At 49.1% G+C, this 21,935-nt stretch overlaps 1 protein-coding gene across 4 annotated transcripts in view; it reads left to right on the top strand.

Annotated features, from left to right (window-relative positions):
• The window catches only part of TMEM161B (transmembrane protein 161B), a 919,424-nt gene that overhangs the window by 582,999 nt on the left and 314,490 nt on the right, over window positions 1-21,935 (top strand). For 3 of the 4 annotated variants that reach the window (XM_069627592.1, XM_069627594.1, XM_069627593.1), the window contains exon 9: window positions 2,416-2,529. The exons of the other annotated variant lie outside the window; for it this stretch is intronic. In XM_069627592.1, coding sequence (XP_069483693.1) covers window positions 2,416-2,529 — 114 coding nt within the window. The remainder of the gene's footprint in view (window positions 1-2,415; window positions 2,530-21,935) is intronic. 4 annotated transcript variants of the gene reach the window in all.

The raw sequence follows: 21,935 nt of genomic DNA, 5'->3' as shown, positions 1-21,935 counted from the left end.
GTCCAGATGCAGGAGCTGACACGGTGAGCGTCCAGCTGCGAGGAGCAGAACAACGCGAAGCGTGAGTTGCTGATCGGGTGTGATTTAAATAGCTTTGGAAGAAGTTCCAAGTGTGTATCCTTCCTCCGATCAGGTATGTATCCTTCCCTGTCCACACCCGGGTGGAAAGTAGTCCCACAGGTAAAGTAGTTCCTATTCAGGCCTCAAGAGGGCCTGGATGTGGCAGCATGGTCTGCAACAGGTAAGTGCACATTAAAACACTTGAACAGATGTCTAGCTTTATGAGCCTGGCGCCTAAGGCGCCAGGACAGAGGTCCAACATGAGCCTGGCGCCTAAGACGCCAGGACTGCGTCCAAAGGGCCCCAGCTTGGGCCCGCTGGCACTCCCCTGGGGGAAATCATGCCTGCCTCTGGGGTTGCTGGGTCGGACCTGGCTCCTTGGAGGTAGGCATCATGACAGACAGATGGACATTAAAGAGGGAGAGAATAGAATCCTGGGGGACACCACATGTGGACTGAGAGGTGGTAGAGGGAAAGGACCCAAGTTGGACCTGGGAGGGACGGTCCAAGAGGAAGGAGATCAGCCAGGCCAGGGCCTGATCCATGATGCCCAGGTTCACACGGAGTCTGTTGATTAGCATGGCCTGATTGATCCTGTCAAAAGCAGAGGAAAGGTCAAGGAGGATGCGGACAGAGGGTGAGCTGGAGTCGAGGTTAGAGAGCAGATATTCACAGGTGTTCAGGAGAGCAGTTTCCGTGCCTTTGGCGGCTCTGAACCCAGACTGATGGTCATGGAGACAGCCAACCGATTCCGTGTGAGGGGGTGGGGGCGGGCAAGCTGGGAGATGGCCAATTTTTTCCAGGATTTTGCCCAGGAAAGGAGTGATAGCAATCAGGGGAGAGTTGGCCGGATATATAGGATTGGCAGAAGGCTTTTTTAGCGGGATGCACAAGGGAGTGGTTGAGGAGAGGGTAAAGATCCAGTGGCGAAAGAGTGATAATTAACCAAGGCTGGAGCGAGGGTGGCAATGTGCTCCTTGGTGGTTCTGGAGGAGCACCTTTTTGGAAGACACTTTTATAGATCGGACTTGTCTAGAAAAATTGTCAGGTGTTGTCAGAGCGAAGGACGAAAAAGGAAGCAGAGAGGGAGAGGTGGCCAAAGGGGGCTGCCTTCTCAAAGTTCAAAACCCGCCCAACTTGAAGACTGGCAAAATGAATACACAGGTTTCTCAACTCGCACAACAAATGGCTTTTCAAATCATGTGCATAGATAATATCTTAACTTGAATAAGTTCAATGTGTCATTGCAGCTTTGTACAATAATCTGGCAATTGTTTGGGGAAGTAAAACATTACATTAGAACAACGCTTTTGAATTTCTTTAAATACACAATTTCATTGTGTTCCTGGTATAACATTTTGAAAACGGAGCAATATTCTGGGGATCACAGGATTGTTCATTTAACTCTCATCTTCAAAAGCATTATGTTCAGGTAAACGGGCCGATTTCACTTTGATACTAATTACATTTCAGACATCTGGCCCTTTCAGTGCTGTGTCTTAAGGAAACATCCTTTTAAATCCTGTAGCTTTGCACAGCGGTTGTCTCCATGTTTTGTGTTAAATATCGTCTATAACAAAAGGAGGCACTGATTCACTGAATCTGCTGGCACAATATTTGTCCAAACAGTTGAATCATTACTTTCACACGTGGAAAAAAAACAGTACAACTAACTTTTCAGCACTGCTCACTTTAAATGCAGATGGTCTTCTTTTGTCAATACTCTCCATATATGAGTTCGCAGTGCGATACATCAGGCTGCTCTGGAAACCTCAAGAACTGTCAACTTCCCCCAAAAGAAAATTAGTTAAGCAAGGGCTTGATTTTAAAAAGACCTCATGATCAGAAATCTGGTCATGGTCACAAAACCGTCAGCAGATATGCTGCAGGTCTCATTGAATGATATGTGAAAGCTGCAAAAAGAAATGTTTTTTTTTTTAAATGGTAAGCATCATACATGTTGCTAGCATTGTATGGGGCTTGCATTAAGTTCATTGAAAGGGTACTCTAAACAGGCATGTCGTCCTCCATCCACACCTATAAACTATGTGTATTCTAGTGAATTTCAGATATGCCTGAAAATATTTGCTGACACACTTTTAAAAAAGAAACCTGAATTATGTACACTTTGTAGGAATTATGAATCTGTCTTCTAAACTTGCATGTCTGAGTTTCCCATTTGAACTGCTGGGCCTAACCAGTTCAAAGTCCTGCACTACCAAGATCATCCTCCTGGAGTGTAAAGTCTTAAAGAATATATAAATGGCGATTTTGTTTACCTTTAATGATTGGAGAGACTGGCTACAATTCTACAGCTTTGTTTACATCTTGGTTAATCTTATTTTTGACTTTCAGGATCTTGCTTCACATAAATTTCTTGGCACCTTTACTTATGGTGCTACTCTGGGTAAAACCAATAACCAAGGACTACATTATGAATCCTACACTGAGCGGCGAGAGTGAGCCTCTGTAAGTTTTTATTCTTGTAAAATGTAATTCATGTGTGGATTCGGTTTATATTCTGAATAGAATTCATCAATATTAATGCGTCAAAGGTAAACTGTTGAACGAAGATCTTGTTACCCTCATTATGTATCCATTGTAAGCATGGAGGAAAAATGTCAACCACCAGAGAGGACTGAGGATTTTGGTTTTTCAAGCAGTCCTAATTTTAAAAATGTAACATTTTCCTGCAGTGTTTCAGGAGGATTCCTCTCTGTGCTATAACTCGCGTTGTTACCCAAATTAATGGTACTCAATTGAACAATCCAAGAAAGATGAAGGGCTCAGATATCCCTGCCATGGTTCAAAGTCTTGACTGAAGGTTGCACACAGATCTCTGAAGCGAGTGCTAATTTAATGAGGTATCCTACTGCTGATTTTACAGACAAGGCATTTGAGGGAGGAAAAGTGAGAAGTGGAACTTGTAAATGATACAAATAGTAAAATATTTTGTTAGTAGGCAGTTAGGAAAATTGTCATGCAATGCGTTCTTGTTCTTACCTTTTTTTATTGTTTACTATCAAAACAATTTAGATAACTTCACTATTTTAATGTTTCATATTGAAAGACAATGAAACACCGTATTACAAGGACCTTTCGGCATGCCTGGAAACTACATTTGGCATCAACAGAAGACTGCCTGTTCAAAAGTCAATCAAATGAAAGTTGCTTTTAGCTCCAACGCTCACCTTGATTATGTATGTAGATCTGTGCTTTGGTAGAGCTTTCATGTGGCATCTTGTGGGCACTCTGTGATAAATTAAGCTTGTATGATGAGTTTTCTACTATTCTCCAGCATGGTGTCTGGCATGGATTCACATGCTCATGGATATTCCCCGTCAGGCTGGGAATCCTTGGTTTCACTTCTGAACTGTCTTTCTCCTAACAACCAATCACTGGTCTCAGGTTCATACTGCCCCCAGCCAATGACTGCCCTCTACTAAGCCCATCCTCTGGCAGCCATCTTCAGATTTTTACTGCACGTTCAAGTGTTGGGGAGTCCTCGTGCTATAGCTCTCGAGCTTTTACTGCATTTTGCAATTCTTTTCTAAGAGTGTGGCTAAGTTTTTTCGGTCCATCGAGCCTCATGCGCCATCGATCTACCTTCCGATTAACAGAGACCCGTTTCCGGATTTCGTCAAGTTTCTTCTTGGGGGATTCCAGAAGCTTCTTCAAGGCCTACGCCACATGGACTTGACGGATGAGAAGGACGACTCAGCACCTCTCTTCAAGGTTTGCCCCAGCTGCAACCTACGGCATGACGGACATTCCCTGTGCCTTTACTGCCTGCACTCAGGGCCCGACGCACGTGGAGGTTGACTGTGCGTCTTGTCAGGAGATAGTACCCTGCACGCTGAACAACCGTTTTAGGCCTCAACGAGTCGCTGCAGGCCAAGGCCCCTGTTCTAGTCGAGTCCCGGCAGCATGCCTCCCCTGCCCAGAAGAAGAACGTTGAGCGGTCTTCTAAGACCTTTGAGGGCGCCCCTCCTGCGCAGGCCCCAACATAAGGCTAAGCACCGCGTGTCCACTGCCACCGGGAGCGCTATTGCGACGGGCTCTGCGGCATTCAAAGTGAGTATCCAGCACCTTCGACCACGAGCCAACATTCAAGTTTTTCTTTTTTTTTTTCATTATCTTTTGCAATTCAAACAATACAGCAAACAAAACACAAACCAAGCCCCAACATGGGGCAGCGATACCCCACCACCCCACTCCTTCTGGAAAGGCAGTCAGTGAATAATTGCACTTCAGTATATCCCAATCGCAACAAATGCCATGCTCTCCCTTCCATCAACACACTATTAATAAGGCACATGACCCGCCTTGAACCATTCAAAGACATTGTTCTTAAATAGTCCCTGGGGGTTGCAGCCTGGATTGAGTCTTCCAAGTTGACCTGCACTGAGGAATCACTCAAAGACTCATTGGTCATGTAACTCCTGAAGGCCACCCAATAGTCTCTGGCATGCTGCTAGGGGGAAGTTTCTGGTTGTATTGTCTCCCTGCGTTCACAGCTTGACATAGTATTGAGCCAATGTTGTAAAATAGGTGCCGCCACTGCCCCCCAGGAACTTGCCACCAATGACCCAGCAATAACAAAAGCCATGCCTACCAGCCGCCTGTCACTGTGGGAATCCATTTCCACCAATGCTAACAACCAGGTCTCAGGAGCAAACGGGATCAGGGCCTCAACTATCCTCTCCATAACCTCAGCTATAGCTGACCAATAGGAATGGATCCGAGGGCAGGACCATTCCACGTGATAAGTCAGCTGGGGCCTGTTGACATCGCTTGCAGTCCGAAGACCTAAGAGGAAACAGTTTATGCAAATAAAGCGGAGAGTAGTATAACTGATGTATACATTTAAAGTGGATCAAGCAGAATTTATTGTTTATTGGAGATCGTTTTAGTCTGAGCGAGAATGGATCATCATTGGGCCTCCGATAATGACTTCGTCATGCAATCCTCCCATTTAGCCTTATATTTGGATGAAGGGGGAGGTCCGAGTGGCCGGGCCAGACCATATAAAGTCGAAATCACCTTTCTAGGGGATGTCGGAGCGATAGTGTACTCCATCACTGAGGATATCTGGGGTGCGTTCGGGCCACCTTGCCTTTAATACTTCCCGGAGGCGGAAGTATAGCAACATTGTAACTGAGGACCATTCGCCCCGGCCCTTAAGATCTTCCCATGTTATGAATTTGCCTCCCGGTGTCACATCTCCTAACGTGCAGATCTGCAGGTTATGAAAGTGCTGAATAAAAATATGCTCATGTGTTCGGGAATACCACAAACTCTATATATTTGGCCATCGAGGGAGAGTACCAAGGACCCAGCCCTGCCCATTTCGCTAATTGATCCCAAGCCTTAATGGTAATCTCCAGGGGCTGGACCTCCACCCTCACGTGACGCTCACGGACGACCCACAAGAGACCTCTAAGGTCATTGGGCTGAGTAACCGATCTCTCGAGGTGCGAGTGGGGGAAATTGCTTGTGGGGAACCACCCCAAATGGAATATTCAATCTGGGCTACTAGGTAGTATAAGTACAGGTTGGGGACATCCAGACCGCCCTGAGAATACGGGCAACACATTGTACTCAGAGATACAGGGTTGATTCCCAGCCCACATCAGCTTGGTCATCATGGACTTTAAGCGATTCCAAAAGCTCATGGGTGGCCATATCGGGACATTATTGAAAATATATAGTAATTTTGTCAGGATAACCATTTTGGATAAGGATATGCAGGCTGCTTGAGAGATAGGAAGACGTACCCATGTGTCAACTCTGTGCTCCAAATGTTGCAGGGTCGTAACATAGTTCTCCTCGTATAGCTTAATTGCAGACATAGATACCCGTAGCCCCAGGTAGCGAATACCCCGCGGACACCATGCAAATTCCTCCCCGATGTCCTGCTGGGACACCCCTGCTGTGAGCGGAAGCACCTCAGATTCGGACCAGTTTATCTGAAGGCCAGATAGGCCACCGAAAGTGGAGATATCTTCCTTCATGGGGCGTAAATTGATCTGAGGGTTTTTAACGTATAACATGTCGTCTGCATAAAGGGAAGACGGTGGATGTATGGGAACGAATATTCACCCCACAGTGCGAATGAAACTCTCTCAGGGCACAGAGCCTAGTACCACAGGTAGGATGAATAGGAGTGGATTGAATCCTGTTAGTGTAAACCAATGCGCGAGGGGCAGTGTTGAGAAGCCGGATCCAGTCTAGGAACGAGGTACCGACTCCTGAGCGGCTGAGGACCTCGAACAGACAAGGCCACTCGACAGAATCGAACGCCTTCTCCGCATCCAAGGCCACCACCGCAATCGGTATCTCAGGATTCACATTATGCATTAGGGTAAACGATCTCCGCAGGTTGTTTTGAGTGGAAAGCCCTGGTATAAATCCTACTTGATCTGGGAGGATCAAGTCGGGCATATGTGGAGGAGTCGATCGGCCAGCAACCTCGCCAAAAACTTATTATCTGTGTTCATCAGCAGTAAAGGTCGATAGGAGGAGCATTTTTTTTTGTCTTTATTAGGCTTTAGTAGCACCATAACCAGTGCCGTCCTGATGGATTCCGGGAGGAGGCCGCCTCGTCGAACATACTACGTAGATGGGGAACTATTTTAATTTCTTTTTCTTTAGACACACTGGCCCGGCGAATACTTTTCAGGACACTCCCCTCCTGTGACATACACCAGCTGCGCAAATACACCTTAAACGTTTCCCATACAACCCCCAAGCTAGGGACTGATTCCTCATTTAGCTGAAAGAATTTGGAGATGGCTTGGCGCAAATCCTCCCGGAACGCCACATCTCATGTCCTGGCCCAGCCACTCTTCCTCGCACTGCCTACATGCACTACGGGACTGTCTCTGTATCCTACAGCACCTTCTCCAGGCACTTACCTTTGCACTTGCCACCAGCTGGCCCTATTATTTATCTCGTATTCTATTAACCATGTACTGCACTTGCCACCAGCTGGCCCTATTATTTATCTTGTATTCTACTAACCATGTACTGCACTTCCCCTCTCCCCTTACCCTGCACTTTTCCCTGTCCCCCTACCCTTGCACTTGCGCGATCTGAATGACACCTGGCCTAGTAGGATCGTTGTCTGTCTCCCTTTGTCTCCCCCCCCCCGCCTCGTCGCGCCTTGAAACGCTTGTGTATAGGCGCGTTACAAATGCCATATCATATCCTCCAAAGCCCAAGACCAAAATCTCCATCTCAGTTGCTTAGGGGGAGAACAAGGACCCGTGAATTGCACCAGGACCGGGGAGTGATCCGACAGGGTACCTGGGAGAATTGAAGCCCCGCTAGACACATGTGCCAATTCTGGGGACAGGTGAATGTAGTCTATCCTGGAAGAGCTACAGTGTACACTAGAGTGAAATGTGAATTTGCGCTCAGCTGGGTGATGTAATCGCCAGATATCAATCAGGTTGTAATCCAGGGCAATAGACTGCCATGTTTGGGCCGCCCGGGCAAGCGGCCTTGGAGCTGACGAGGACCTGTCTAATGTAGACGAAAGAGCCAAATTAAAGTCCCCCACCCAGACCACCTCATACCCCGGAAATGACCGTAAGTGTTCAGAGCATGTTTGGAAGAATTCGGGTGAATCATAATTAGGGCTGTAGATATTTATAAATAGGACAGACCAGGCCACGATTTCTCCAGCCATAAACCGGCCCTCGTCAGAAACCTGTTTGTGCTATTTAAAGTCCAACGAGCGGTGTATATAAATCACAACAGCCCGAGAGTGGTTCGAATAGGAAGACCCATACCTGTTAGGCAGAAACCTGTGCAGTTCCCTTTGGGAACACTGCAAAAGATTTAGGACTACAGGTGTTAGCAGTAAACCCACTTGGTAGCAGTCTGTACCACCCATATTTACCTGGTAGCTGTGGCTAAGCAGTCAGACTTCCCTCATGAAGAGTTAGGCAGTATGCAAAGTATACACAATAGGCACTCAGATACAATAACACAAGCAAACACTGACCAGAGCTTTGGTATCAAAGTATATAATTATTTATTTAAAAACACACTGTTTGAAACACTCCAGCACTCTTATTGTAAAACACTCTAAACACAGTTACTATTATAATATATACAACCCTTATTCCTTATCAGACAAGTCTTAGTTAACACCACTTATTTCCAGACAGAGGTGGCGCTTAACTATAGATGGCACGCCAATAAGTTCATGAAGAAGGGAGGGAAAAAGACAGAATATGGGAAGGTACACCACTCTAAGATTTAGGAACACTTTTAGCAAGGCAGAAGAGCAAAAGTCACTTGTGAGCCAAAGTCCATAGGCTCGGCCCACTCTTAGAGAGAGCAGAGCACAAATGCGCCCAAGGTCACACAGTTACACTAGGCTTTGAAAGTCTTGCAGAGAGTTCGAAAAGAGTTTAGAGAGGCTCAGAAAAGTTTAGCCAGGGTGTCCCAGGCTAACCCAGGTTCGAAAGCCGGGGGCTAAATCTACCCCGTACAGTCGGTGGCAAGGGATGCCAGGCTGAACACGGTACCTTAAGTGGGAAGGATCCTCCAGCGGTGGCAGTTGTTCCTGGCAGCGGGTGCAAGTCTTGGCGTCGTCCAGGGGAAGAGAAGATCTCGACTTGGAGGAAAGGTGAAGGTCGTTGCACTGCCAGGGAAGAAACCAGCCGCTGAGTTTTCCGGTTAAAGGTATTACCCTTTATTTCGCGGTCGTGGTAAAACGTGGTATTCCGGTTGCCGGGGTGCTTGGCACAGGCAAGGCGGCCACGAGATGCGTTGGGAAGGTGAAAAGACGGTGCAACTGGTTATCTATCCCCACCAGTCAAAGGAAGAAGACTATCCGGCGGGAGATCTCCTCTGTCGTTGGGAAAAGTGGTGAGACGGTCCAGCAGGGCTCCACCGGTGGTGTCGTCGTGGCAGGTCGGCTCAGCTTCTCCCTCGTCGGATTCTTAGGTCCTGTGGCGACTTCTGAAGTTCCAGTGCCCGAAGCCCTGCTTTTATGCAGAAAAACCCCATTCACTCAGCCCAGCTGTCACTCAAACATGCTAAGTGGTGAGCCGGCCGGCTCACCACTTGGGCCAATCAGGACGGAGTGCGACTTGAGTTGCCTAGGCAACTCAGTCCAGGGTGCCTAAATCCCCCTCCACCCCTCCTAAGTACCCCAGACAGAGTGGCACCACTTTGGAGGGCTTCTGTGGAGAAGCCCGCCAAAAAGTGGAACAAAAGGGCTCGACTTGGGTTGGGGTCACAGAAGAGAACACACATGCCATTTTAGAACAGAGTTTTGGCAAAAAATGCCAACCGGAGAATTAATAATAATTAAATAAACCGGCGGTATGTTCGAGGCTATCGTAATTAAATAAATAAAGATAGTAGCCTCGAACAATGGGAAAATCCCATAGAGAAATGATTGAATATCAAAAAGTAGTATCCACTGCCACCAGCCAAACCTCGATCAGGGGGGACGGAGACGTGCCCCCTCGACTAACAGACCCCGGGGCAATCGAATTGCCCCAGCCAGTACGTCCACAATATGATGGTTTGTAGTGGTTCTGTTCAGAATTCAAGACTAGTAAAGTCAATGGTGACTTTACATGCCCTGGGAGACAGTAATCAGTCCCAGGGTATGGAGTCTATACTGGGGGGTCACTATAACACCCCTGTGTTACTGCACTGAGGGTGCTGTGTAACACACATCACAAAAATACATGAAGCCCTATGGAGTAAAAGACCCCATAGCCCATTAAACACATCTAGAGTCAAAGGAACACACTCCAATCATGTCCAAGAGTGATGGTAAAAGAGTCTCACTCTTGGCAGGAGAAAAAAATAAATCCCAAAAATCCAGCAAAGCTGCTGGGGGACGCACTAGGTTAGGAAATTCAGCCTAAACAGAGAATTCTCCCTAACACTTGTGAATGCCCCAACCAGCCAGGGGGGAGGATTTTGTGCTCCTTCCCCAGGTGAGTCTCCTGTATACACAGAACATTAACGTGGTGATTTCTCATGTAATTGGTGATGAGGTGTGTCTTTTTCTCATTAGTAAGACCCCGAATGTTCCATGTGAGTAAAGTGATGTTAGATTTTTCAGGAGTGGTTAGCTCCTGAGGGACAGTCACGTTATGTCTGGGCTGAAGGTACTGGTCCAACATGATGTTAATGTTAATGGACATTTGTACCGCGCACTATCACCACTGAAGTGGACCCCTGGCGCTCTGGCGGCTCGGAAAAGGGGGACTAGAAGGATGGGTTAGTGGGGATAAGCTGGAAAAGTGCGAGAGCAGTGATGTGCTGTTGGCAGCCTCAGCCGGGTGGGTCAGTTGGCTGGGCTTGGGGTGTTTTACGGTCCGTAGTCATCGTGTGCTGTTGTGCAAGTCTATGTGTGGTTAGTTTTGTTGTTGCATTGTTGTGAAGTTTGTGCGGATTGCTGCTTTTTAGGCTTGTGGTTGTGTTTGGTTAGAGTTTGAGAGGTGTATGCAGAGGGATGGAATTGTTAGTTGGTTGGATAGTTTCGCATTGTTGCCCTTGCAATTAGGGATTCCATCTAGGTGCGGTGCATGCTGACGTTCACATTTCTATTTAGATGCGCTGCAAGCTAGGGTTCAGAATTCCAAGTGTGGTGCATGTTAGGAATAACGTTTCTATCTAGATGTGACGCAAGCTAAAGTTCAGAATTCCATACTAGTGTGGCACATGCTAACATGCACATTTCTATCTAGATGCGACGCAAGCTAGGGTTCAGAATTCTAAGTGTGGCACATGCTAACAATCACATTTCTATCTAGATGTGACGCGAGGTAAAGTTCAGAGATCCATACTAGTGTGGCACATAAGTCACATTTCTATCTAGATGCGACGCAGGCTAGAGTTGAGAATCCTGAGTGAGGCTAACAGTTACATTGTAAAGTTCAGAGTTCCATACGAGTGTGGCACATGCTAACAAACACATTTCTATCTAGATGTGACGCGAGGTAAAGTTCAGAGATCCATACTAGTGTGGCACATGATAACAGTCACATTTCTATCTAGATGCGACGCAGGCTAGAGTTAAGAATCCTGAGTGAGGCACATGCTAACAGTTACATTCTAAAGTTCAGAATTCCATACGAGGGTGGCACATGCTAACTATCACATTTCTATCTAGATGCGACGCAAGCTAGGGTTCAGAATTCTAAGTGTGGTGCATGTTAGGAATAACATTTGAATTCCATATGAGTGCGGCACACGCTAACATTCACATTTCTATCTAGATGCGACGCAGGCTAATGGTAAGTTCCCTACATGTGTGATACTAGCTTAAAAAAGTTCATATGCATCAGAAGGCAACATTTACAATCCATTTACAGTGGTAACAAGTATTTCTAAGTATGTATTGTCTAATTCTATGGCAGTCTATGCTATTGAAGGTAAGGTAGAGTGACGGGCTTTCTGAGTAGAGTAATTGCTCTACACCCCTCCCATGCCACACTCAGTTTTGTTGGTGTCTGCTGGCTTCCTTGGCTTCCCCTGCTGACACCTGCAGACACATCTTGGAGCCGCCAATGTAGGAGCCGCCCTTTGCCTTGAGGTCCTTAGCCGCGGGGGCTGCCGGGCAGAGGGCTGCCCAGGCAAGGTCGGTAAAGATCGTCAATAGCACCAATCGCAGGGCGGGGTTGGACTCAGGAGGCGGGTGGAGGGCAGGTGGCGGCGAGCGGGTTGCTAGACCCCAGCCAGCAGCATGGTATTCACCAATGGGAAGCGGTGGGCAGGTTGGGAGGCAGGAGGAGAGGGGAGACCAGGAAATGGTCGCTGGGAATTACAGGGCGCACGGGGCATTTTTTTTTTTTAATTAAGTGGGCAAATGGGGACGCCTGCACTCACCTGCTTCTTCCGTGCGCCACCCCTCCATTTGGGGGGGGGGGTTGGAGAGGTGCACCCCCCTTTACATTACAAAATTCCCTGGCGGTTTAGGGTGCCCCTCAGCACCCCCTAAAGTGCAGCCTGCCATTTTCATTTTTTTTCTTCGTTTACCAAACTTGCCTTGGAACAGATGGGCGCACTATTACATTAAATGCTAGTTGATCATCAATAGTAGAAGGATTTCTTGTAGGGGTGTTCTGAGGAGAGTCCAAGGCCAGAATATCTGCGTCTGTGTCTTGTGGCTCTGGGGACTGCCATGGTGGTTGAGGGTCACCCACATCTGGGTCCTCCCCCCCAGCCTTCCATAGTTTCATCTTCAATGGGCTCATGTTCATCCTAGTTATAGAAAGGATTCTTCTGTACCTTACCTGGTAGAATGTCTTCTTCATTAAAGCTCATAATTATATATATCCTCTTCTAAAGGTGTTAGAAAGCCTTGGGAATTTAGATCTAGGGTTAGCAGGGCTTTCCTCCCTTGGCCTTCTTGGTGTAGGTTCTGCACGTAAAACAAACTTGTCCAGCTTTTCCATGCAGTCCTCAAACTTTTCCCTAGTCCAGACTGACGATCTAGAATGGTCTGGGGGGTGGGGGGGTGGAAAGGTGTCCCTCTCATAGTCTTCCGTTGAAAAAGTGTCCCTAGCACTCTCTTCTGTCGAAAAACATAGAGCTCTGTGCCTTAGCGTCGAAGAAAGTATTTTCCTCTCCCTCAGAGAAGTCCTCTGGCGGGACCGATGAAGGTGGGGTATCCCTGTGCCCTTCCCTCGACTTCTGAACGCCATCCTTAGATCTCGGCGAATCTTGGGTCTTTCACAATTTCAAATCGTCGGCCACAATTCTTGCCAGACTGACCTCGACGTCCTCACCAGTCGGGAGGCGCATAGGTACAGCTGACAGTTGCCCCTATCGGCCACCTTTTCTGGCAGTGCCTTAACTTTCAGTGGTGGTAAGGCCTTGTCTCGAGTCCTTGGTTTGTCATCCCCGTACGCTTTCCTGTGATACGTGTCGACGGAACTATGTGTTTTGGGAGTAGCGCCCTTTGTCTTGGATTGCCCAGTCGCTAGGCGCAGGGAGGGCTGCCGATCTCGATCAGTGGGTATCACCGGAATTACTGGTGCACCCGTTGGCGCCGAAGTCTTTTTTGACATAGTCGAAGTAAGGGTAGGGGTTGTGTGCTTAGTGTCATGCACGTGTCCGTCTTTGTCGCAGGGGTGTGATTCCCCACAGCAGAGCTTACGCCGTGCTTATCGGGGCTGGGGACAGACGATGCGGAACGCAAGCGTTCTGCCGAAAGGTCAACAACCTCCGGTTCGGAGGCCTGATAGTCACTCTCGCTGTCATCACATACGGTGGTAGCGGCATTGGGAGAAGTCCCAGCCTTGGACATATCGTAGGCCGCCCACTGTTTTACTCTACGCTCCTTCAAAGTCTTGGGGCGGAGGAGTTTGCAGGCCGCACACCCTTCCTCTTTATGATCGAGTGGCAAGCACCGGTTACACCGTCTGTGCTTACCCTTCCATGGGAATTTGCTCTTACAAGTAGGGCAAAATCTAAATGGAGTCCTCGCCATAGCGGAGGTTACACAGTGCCTAAGACAAACTGGGAAAGAGGGAAGAAAGGGAAAGGCATTTCTGTTTGAAAAGAAATGTCCACCCGACCCCACTCTCCCTAGTGTATAGGCCGGCGGAAGGCCCAGCCACGTAGTCGGCAACACCGACAGGATCACCTACCGTTGAATCTGGCTGGTCTTAGGCGGAAACTGGAACAGCCGTCGAGACAAGGGAGGGAAGGGGTGATATTAAATGTCTTTATAGAATAATGCGACCAAAAGTCGTTGGACAATAGCAATGTTCTTTACGAACTCTGCATAAGGGCGACCAGTTATCTGGGTGGAAAAAAACAATCTGAGGGTCCTCGACGCGTGAGGGATCTTGGGTACACTACACGTCACGTAGGGATAGTGTTACAGGCACGCCCATGTCAACGTCCTCTTTCGATTCTCGAAAGAAAGATGCAATACTCTGCGGTTACAACTGGATGTCGGCTATGCACAGCATGTGATTCTAAGCAGATTGACAAACATGATAAATATATATTCTATTTGATGACGCTCAGGCAGTTGCAGCCTGTGAGTGGAGGGGAGCATATGAATGAACTCATAAGTATTGGTGTACGCCCACTCCCCCCCCCACCACACTTGGCGACAAGCTGGAACTTGCCCCTCTCCCTGCGTGTTCCTGGAGTGCTTCATTTGTCCTGCTTGCACGGCCTGCTCACGGATTGCCTAATTTGCTGTCTCGGCAAGTTTCTGCTTGCGAGTCCTCACAGGCTACTCTGTTTCTACGATGAGCCCAGATGATCATCCTGCGCTCCCGATTAGCTTGTGCTCACCCTGGAGTGCCTTGGACTGCTTCGTGGTCTGCACCCATCATGCATGGCATAGTGCCCACAGTTCACAGCAATCTACCAAGGAACCACCACACCCTGCTTGATAGGCCGATAGTAGTGGGGAAGAGTTTGAGCATGCAATCAAGTGACAATCGTTCCAGACTGACCGACAACAGGTCAAACTGAGGGGGCGGGACACCTCAGGTCCTACCATGATGGAGTCCCGCTGTAGCCATTATTTTTTAATCTGTATTTAAGACCTTGGTGGGTGCTTAAATGAATGCCCATTTGGACTTTTGTAATAGTCTGTTGATGGGCATCCCAGCTAAACAATTGTACAGGCTCCAAAAAGCTCATAATGTGGTCATTAGAATGGTTTGCCGGCTGAGCAAATTGGTCAATGTATCTCCGTCCCATCGAGCATTGCACTGGTTGGCAGGGGAGGAACGCATTACATTTTAGGTGGCGTGCCTCATTTTAAAATGCTTAAAAGGTACAGGCGGCAGCTTATTTGAGGGACAAGATCTGTGGCTACCAACCATCGCGGTGTTTACAGTCAAGAGATTTGTAGCCCTTGACTGTTCTTCCATCAGTGTGTGTATCTGTGTGCGGGGGTGGGGGCTTTGGCTGATAAAATAGTTCAGTCACAACCAATCCTTCTTGGAGACTTCAACATCCACCTGGATGCTTCCTGTCCTTCCTCTGGAGTGTTTCGCAACCTTTGCGACCCTCTCTCACTCTCTATTCTCCCCTCCAGCCCGACTCACTCTGCAGGGCACACTCTGGATGTTCTGATCTCCTCCAACCTTCCCCTTTCTATCCCTCTCACCACTCCTCTCTCCTGGAGTGATCACTTTCCCCTTTCCTTCCAGCACCCCCTCTCTACTCCTCAGGCCAAGCCAACTCCATCACTGCCACCCACCTTCTCAGTCATCCGACCCATGAAGCGTGTGTCAGTTGAGGCTTTCGCCGCCACTTTCTCACCCCGCTCCCCCCTTTGCCTGACTCACACCCCGACACAGCCCTTTCCATGCTCAACTCTTCTATATCCGATGCTCTCGATGTTCTTGCCCATGCCACAAGGATCCGCTTGAAGCCAAAAGCCAAGTGCAACTCCTGGTATGACTCAGACCTCGTCACCCTTAAACCCAAGTGCAAGGTGGCTGAGCGGAAATTGCGTGCTTCATGTACATTCTCTGACAAACTGGCCTACTGCCTGCTCCAAGGGCAATACCGGCTCCCTGTCCTCAGCAAGAAGAGAGCTCCCATCCAAGCCTGCGTCTCTGCGGCATCTAACAACTCGGCTGAACTCTTTAAAAACTGCAAGGAACTGGCCAATCCTGCGGTACTCTACCTGTGTCCCTTTCCTGGCCCTCTGCACGGCAATGGCTTCTCATTTCATCTAAAAAACTCAGGACATCCTGTCATCTCTCTCTTCCCCTTCCTGCCTGCTCTTCCACTGGCCCTTCTTCAGCCACCTTTCCTCCCTCCTCCTTCTCTGCCTTTCCCCAGTTCTCCCCAGGTGGGGTTTCTAGACAAGTCTGATCTATGAAAGTATGAAAGTCTCGTCAAAACAGGTTCATCCTTGTTCCTCCAAAACCATCAAGGACCACATTGACTCCCTGGCGCCTGCTCTGGCCAACTTCTGCAACCACTCCTACACTACTGGAGTGCTCCCTTCACCCCCCCCCCAGCATTCCCTGGTGCACCCTCTTCTTAAACTCTCTGCTGACCCGTCCTGCCCGGCTAACTATCGCCCAGGCTCCATCAGTCCTTTCCTGGGCAAACTCTTGGAAAAGCTGGCCATCTCCCAGCTCAATCTTCACACTGAATCTGTTGATTGTCTCCATGATCATCAGTCTGGCTTCAGAGCTGCCAGAAGCACGGAAACTGCTCTCCTGAACATACATGAAGACCTGCTCTTCAACCTTGAATCCAACAGCCCCTGTGTCCTCATCTTACTTGATCTCTCCTCTGCCTTTGACACGGTCAACCATGCCATCCTGCTCAACAGTCACTGTGATAACCTGGGTATCACCGGTCAGGCCCTGGCGTGGCTGACTTCTTTCTTCTCTGATCGATACTCCCAGGTTCAACTGGGGTCCTTTCTCTCCTCTATCTCCATCTGTGGTGTTCCCAGGGGTCTAACCTCTCTCCCTGGCTGTTCAACCAATACCTGGCACTTCTTGCCCAGTGCATTGCAGGGCTCTGCCCCAACTTCCAGTGCTATGCGGATGACAATCAGCTAATTTTTAGGCTACCCTCAGCCACCTCTTCTTCCTCTCTCATCTCTGACTGTCTGTCTACTATCCAGGAGTAGTGTGCCACCAATGATCTCTGCCCTAATGCCAGTAAGACCGAGATTCTCCACATCAGAACACCTGCCGCCTCCTTTCCTGTCACTCTCTGGTCGGCCTCTCTTGGCCCTCTTCCTGCTCCCACCTGTGAGGCTAAAAACCTCTGGGGTCATATTCGACTCCACTCTCCTTCTCTCCTCACATCTCGGACATCTCTAAGAAGTCACCCTACCAGCTGCACCTCCTCAGAGGTATTCTTCCTTTTCTCCCTTCCCCCAGAAGCTCTGGTTTGCTCTAGGCTGGACTATTGCAACAGCCTCTTTCTAAATCTGCCCGCTTCTACTCTCTGCTGTCTGCAACTCCTCCATAACAGGACTGCGAAACTTGTCCTTGGTCTCAAGCCCAGGGATCACATCTCTCCAGGACTGAAATCTCTGCACTGGCTCCCAGTGGCTGCGAGGATTAAGTTCAAAACCCTCTGCATTGCCCACAACACCTTCTGGGGGCCTCAATACCTTCAACTCTCGCTCCCTAAATATCTTCCTTCTTGAGCTCTTCGCTCATCTGCCTCCAACTCCCTCAGGGTCAGTCACTTCTCCAAGTAACAAGTTGGTGGTAGATCTCTTTCTTCAGCTGGTCCCTCCCTCAGGAACAGCCTCCCTGCAACTTGAGGAGAATCCTCTCCGGTTCCAGAAGCACCACAAAACCTTTCTCTTTGCTACTGCCTTTTCTCCTCCTCTCCCCTGCCGACTTCCTGGCTGAAACTGAAACGTTACCTGGCTACCCTCTGATCTCGGGCCCAGGTCCCCACCCCCGCCAGTTGCACCCCTGCACTTGGGGACTGTTTTTCTGTATCCCTACAGTCCCACTACCAGCACTTGACACCTGATGTCTGCACTTACCCTTGAACTTGCCGCGGGTGTATCAATAATGTCCGACAGTTGAAACATTTTACCAGGGTACGTTGTTCATAGGGCTCCATAATCCCGGAAGAAGGTACCCGTAGCCACCCCACCCTCCCCAAACTAAATACCCCACACATTTACAACAATGCCCAACGCCAGAAACTCCAACCTACCGGCCATCGTATCCCTCCCCCCGCCGTCATAACATCAGCCATGAAAATTTAACCCAATCAGTTGCCGCTGGGCATGGGGGGTGCCAGCGGCCGCTGTGCCTCCCAAAGGCAAGAGGCCATTTACCACATATACCATCTAGTTTAGCATTACCATCCTGAGGAATAGAGCCCGCCATATTCAGTGGTGCCCATGGCAGCCCCCACAAGGGACTGGATCATAAGCACGAGAGGGGCATGTGCCTCTTGAGTCAAATTAGGAAGAGTGGTGGGGTGAGGCCCCCGGATCCGGGATTTCAGAAGCAAATCTCTCTGCAAACTCGGGCATCGTGAATAAAAATGCCCCCCCCACCCACCCATGCACCACCCTAAGTTTGGCGGGATACATCATTGAATAGCATATGTTTTTATTTTTCAGAGTATTTTTCACTGTTTGGAAGAGTTTCCTTAGGTCTTGAACTTGGTGACTGAAATCCAGAAACAGTAATTGTTGCACACGGCGAGGACCATCCAACTCCTGACTGATCTGGGGCTCTCGGTGAACTATGCAAAGTCATGCTTGATTCTGTCGCAGGACGCGCGTTTTCTGGGGTCCCGACTCAACACAGTGTTGTGCCTGGCGTCTGTCGGAGGAGAGGATAGTGGCCATCTTGGGCAAGGTACAACGGCTGTTGGCCCTGAAGATCGCAAGGGTGAGGTCCATCAAGTCTCTGCTTGGCATGATGTTATGCATATACCTTATTCGGCTGTGCAGGGTTCGGATGCGTCCACTGCAAGAGGTCCTCGGCGCCCATTGAATACAAGTGTCTGGAAGCTTCGAGGACAACATCGCACTCGACAAGAGTTTCCGTTGAGCAATACGGTGGTGGGGAGTGCGCGCACATCTGGCCGCAGGCTGTTAGGGAGAATTCTGTTTAGGCTGAATTTCCTAACCTAGTGAGTCCCCCAGCAGCTTTGCTGGATTTTTGGGGTTTATTTTTTTCTCCTGCCAAGAGTGAGACTCTTTTACCCTCACTCTTGGGCATGATTTGAGTGTGTTTCTTTGACTCTAGATGTGCTTAATAGGCTATGGGGTCTTTTACTCCATAGGGCTTCATGTGTTTTTGTGATGTATGTTATACAGCACCCTCAGTGCAGTAACACAGGGGTGTCATAGTGACTCCCCAGTATAGACTCCATACCCTGGGACTGACTACTGTCTCCCAGGGCCTGTAAAGTCACCATTGACTTTACTAGTCTTAAATTCTGAACACAACCAGTACAAACCATCATATTGTAGACGTACTGGCTGGGGCAATTCAATTGCCCCAAGGTCTGTTAGTCGAGGGGGCACGTCTCCGTCCCCCCGATCGAGTTTTGGCTGGTGGCAGTGGATACTATTTTTTATATTCAACCGCAAATATTTCTCTATGGGATTTTCCCATTGTTCGACGCTACTATCTTTATTTATTTAATTACGATAGCCTCAAACATACTGCCGGTCTATTTATTTAATATTAATTCTCCGGTTGGGATTTTTTTGCCAAAACTCTGTTCTAAAATGGCTTTTGTGTGCTCTTCTGCGACTCCAACCCAAGTCGAGCCCTTTGATCCACTTTTTGGCGGGCTTCTCCACAGAAGCCCTCCAAAGTGGTGCCACTCTGTCTGGGGTACTTAGGAGGGGTGGAGGGGGATTTAGGCACCCTGGACTGAGTTACATAGGCAACTCAAGTCGCACTCTGTCCTGATTGGCCCAAGTGGTGAGCCGGCCGGCTCACCACTTAGCATGTTTGAGTGACAGCTAGGCTGAGTGAATGGGGGTTTTCTGCATAAAAGCAGGGCTTTGGGGACTGGAACTTCAGAAGTCGCCACATGACCTAAGAATCCGACGAGGGAGAAGCTGAGCCGACCTGCCACGACGACACCACCGGTGGAGCCCTGCTGGACCGTCTCACCACTTTTCCCAACGACGGAGATCTCCCGCCGGAGAGTCTTCTTCCTTTGACTGGTGGGGATAGATAACCAGTTGCACCGTCTTTTCGCCTTCCCGACGTATCTCGTGGCCGCCTTGCCTGTGCCAAGCACCCCGGCAACCGGGATATCACGTTTTACCACGACCGCGAATTAAAGGGTAATACCTTTAACTGGAAAACTCTGCGGCTGGTTTCTTCCCTGTCAGTGCAACGACCTTCATCTTTCCTCCAAGTCGAGATCTTCTCTTCCCCTGGACGACGACGAGACTTGCACCCGCTGCCAGGAACAACTGCCCCCGCTGGAGGATCCTTCCCACTAAAGGTACCGTGTTCCGCCCGGCTTCCCTTGCCACCGACTGTACGGGGTAGATTTAGCCCCCGGCTTTCGAACCTGGGTCAGCCTGGGACACCCTGGCTAAACTTTTCTGAGCCTCTCTAAACTCTCTGCAAGACTTTCTAAGCCTAGTGTAACTGTGTGATCTTGGGCGCATTTGTGCTCTGCTCCCTCTAAGAGTGGACCCAGGCTATGGACTTTGGCTCACAAGTGACTTTTGCTCTACTGCCTTGCTAATAGTGTTCTTAAACCTTAGAGTGGTGTACCTTCCCATATTCTGTCTTTTTCCCTCCCTTCTTCATAAACTTATTGGAGTGCCATCTATAGTTAAGCGCTCACCTCTGTATGGAAATAAGTGGTGTTAACTAAGACTTCTCCGATAAGGAACAAGGGTTGTATATATTATAATAGTAACTGTGTTTAGAGTGTTTAACCATAAGAGTGCTGGAGTGTTTCAAACAGTGTGTTTTTAAATAAATAATTATATACTTTGATACCAAAGCTCTGGTCAGTGTTTGCTTGTATTGTTGTATCTGAGTGCCTATCGTGTATACTTTGCATACTGCCTAACTCTTCTTCAGAGAAGTCTTACTGCTCAGCCACAGCTACCAGGTAAAACTGGGTGGTACAGACTGCTACCAAGTGGGTTTACTGCTAACACCTGTAGTCCTAAATCTTTTGCAGTGTTCCCAAAGGGAACTGCACAGGTTTCTGCCTAACACAGGCGTGGATTTCCAGACCCCACCTCATCAGGAGACGGTCACAACGGACGCCTCCCTGGAAGGATGGGTAGTGCACACCCGAGGTCTTCATTCAAGAGGCATGTGGCTACCGGAGAAAACATTTCACATCAACATGTTGGAGCTGCAGGCAGTGTTTTGGGCCCTCGGGCCCTTCCTTCCGTCCCTCAAGGGCAAGGTGGTACAGGTCTTTACGAACAACACCACCACAATGTTCTACATCCGGAAGCGGGGGGAACCAGATCCCCGGCGCTCTCCAAAGAGGCGCAGGACCTTTGGCACTGGGCCATAGCCCAGGGAATGTTCCTCATCCTGTTTCATCTGGCAGGAGTGAAGAACACTGTTGCCGACTCTCTCAGCAGGGAGATGCGTTCTTGCCACGAATGGGAACTTCGGCAGGACCAAGTGGATCACCTGTTCCATGGATGGGGCAATCCCCAGATTGATCTGTTTGCGACGGCGACGAACACCAAGTGACTGCGGTTCGCCAGCAGGTTTCCCCAGCTGGGGATCATGGGGGGGACGCCTTCTCCTTCCCCTGAGACGGCCTGTTTTTGTATGCCGTTGCTTCTTCTAATAGTCAATCAACTCAGACGGTCCCGGTGCAGGATGACCCTCGTCGCACTGGCGTGGCCGAGGCAGATATGATACCCGGACCTTCTGGATGTCCGCGTCCCCTCCAGTCAAGCTTCCGGCAGTCGCAGATCTTCTCGCCAGGGAAGGAGGCGCGATTCTGCACCCACGTCCCAGGATCGCTGAACCTGAAGGCCTGGCTCCTGCAGCACTCTAGTTTGGGGGCTACGATCTCCCAGTGGATTGTAAGGAGCTGCTCGCCAAGCCAAGACCTTCGTCTACTCTCAAATGCTACGGGCGCAAGTGAAAGAGGTTCGCCGTTTGCTGCCGTACTCAGAAGATCGACCCTCTACGAGTCACTGCTCTGCAGGTACTTCCGTATTTGTTGACGTTGGTCAAGGCAGGACTGGCCCATGCTTCCATCAAAGTTCATGTGGCGTGCCATCTCCTGCTACACCAGATCTCCTGGACGATCATCCCTGTGGTCGCATCGATTTGATGAACTCCTTGACCAAGTACTATTTCGCTTGTTCCAGCCGGTGAAGGTGCTGACTAGGCTCATGGGTCCTCCGTTTGAGCATATGCATTCGGTGCCACTGAAATTGTTGTTGT

This window comes from Ambystoma mexicanum, chromosome 6p, assembly GCF_040938575.1.
Source record: "Ambystoma mexicanum isolate Mex_15411 chromosome 6p, UKY_AmexF1_1, whole genome shotgun sequence".
In the NCBI taxonomy this organism is placed as follows: Eukaryota; Metazoa; Chordata; class Amphibia; order Caudata; family Ambystomatidae; genus Ambystoma; species Ambystoma mexicanum.
The sequence above is the reverse complement of the archived record's forward strand: the minus strand, read 5'-3'. Positions and strand labels throughout refer to the sequence as shown.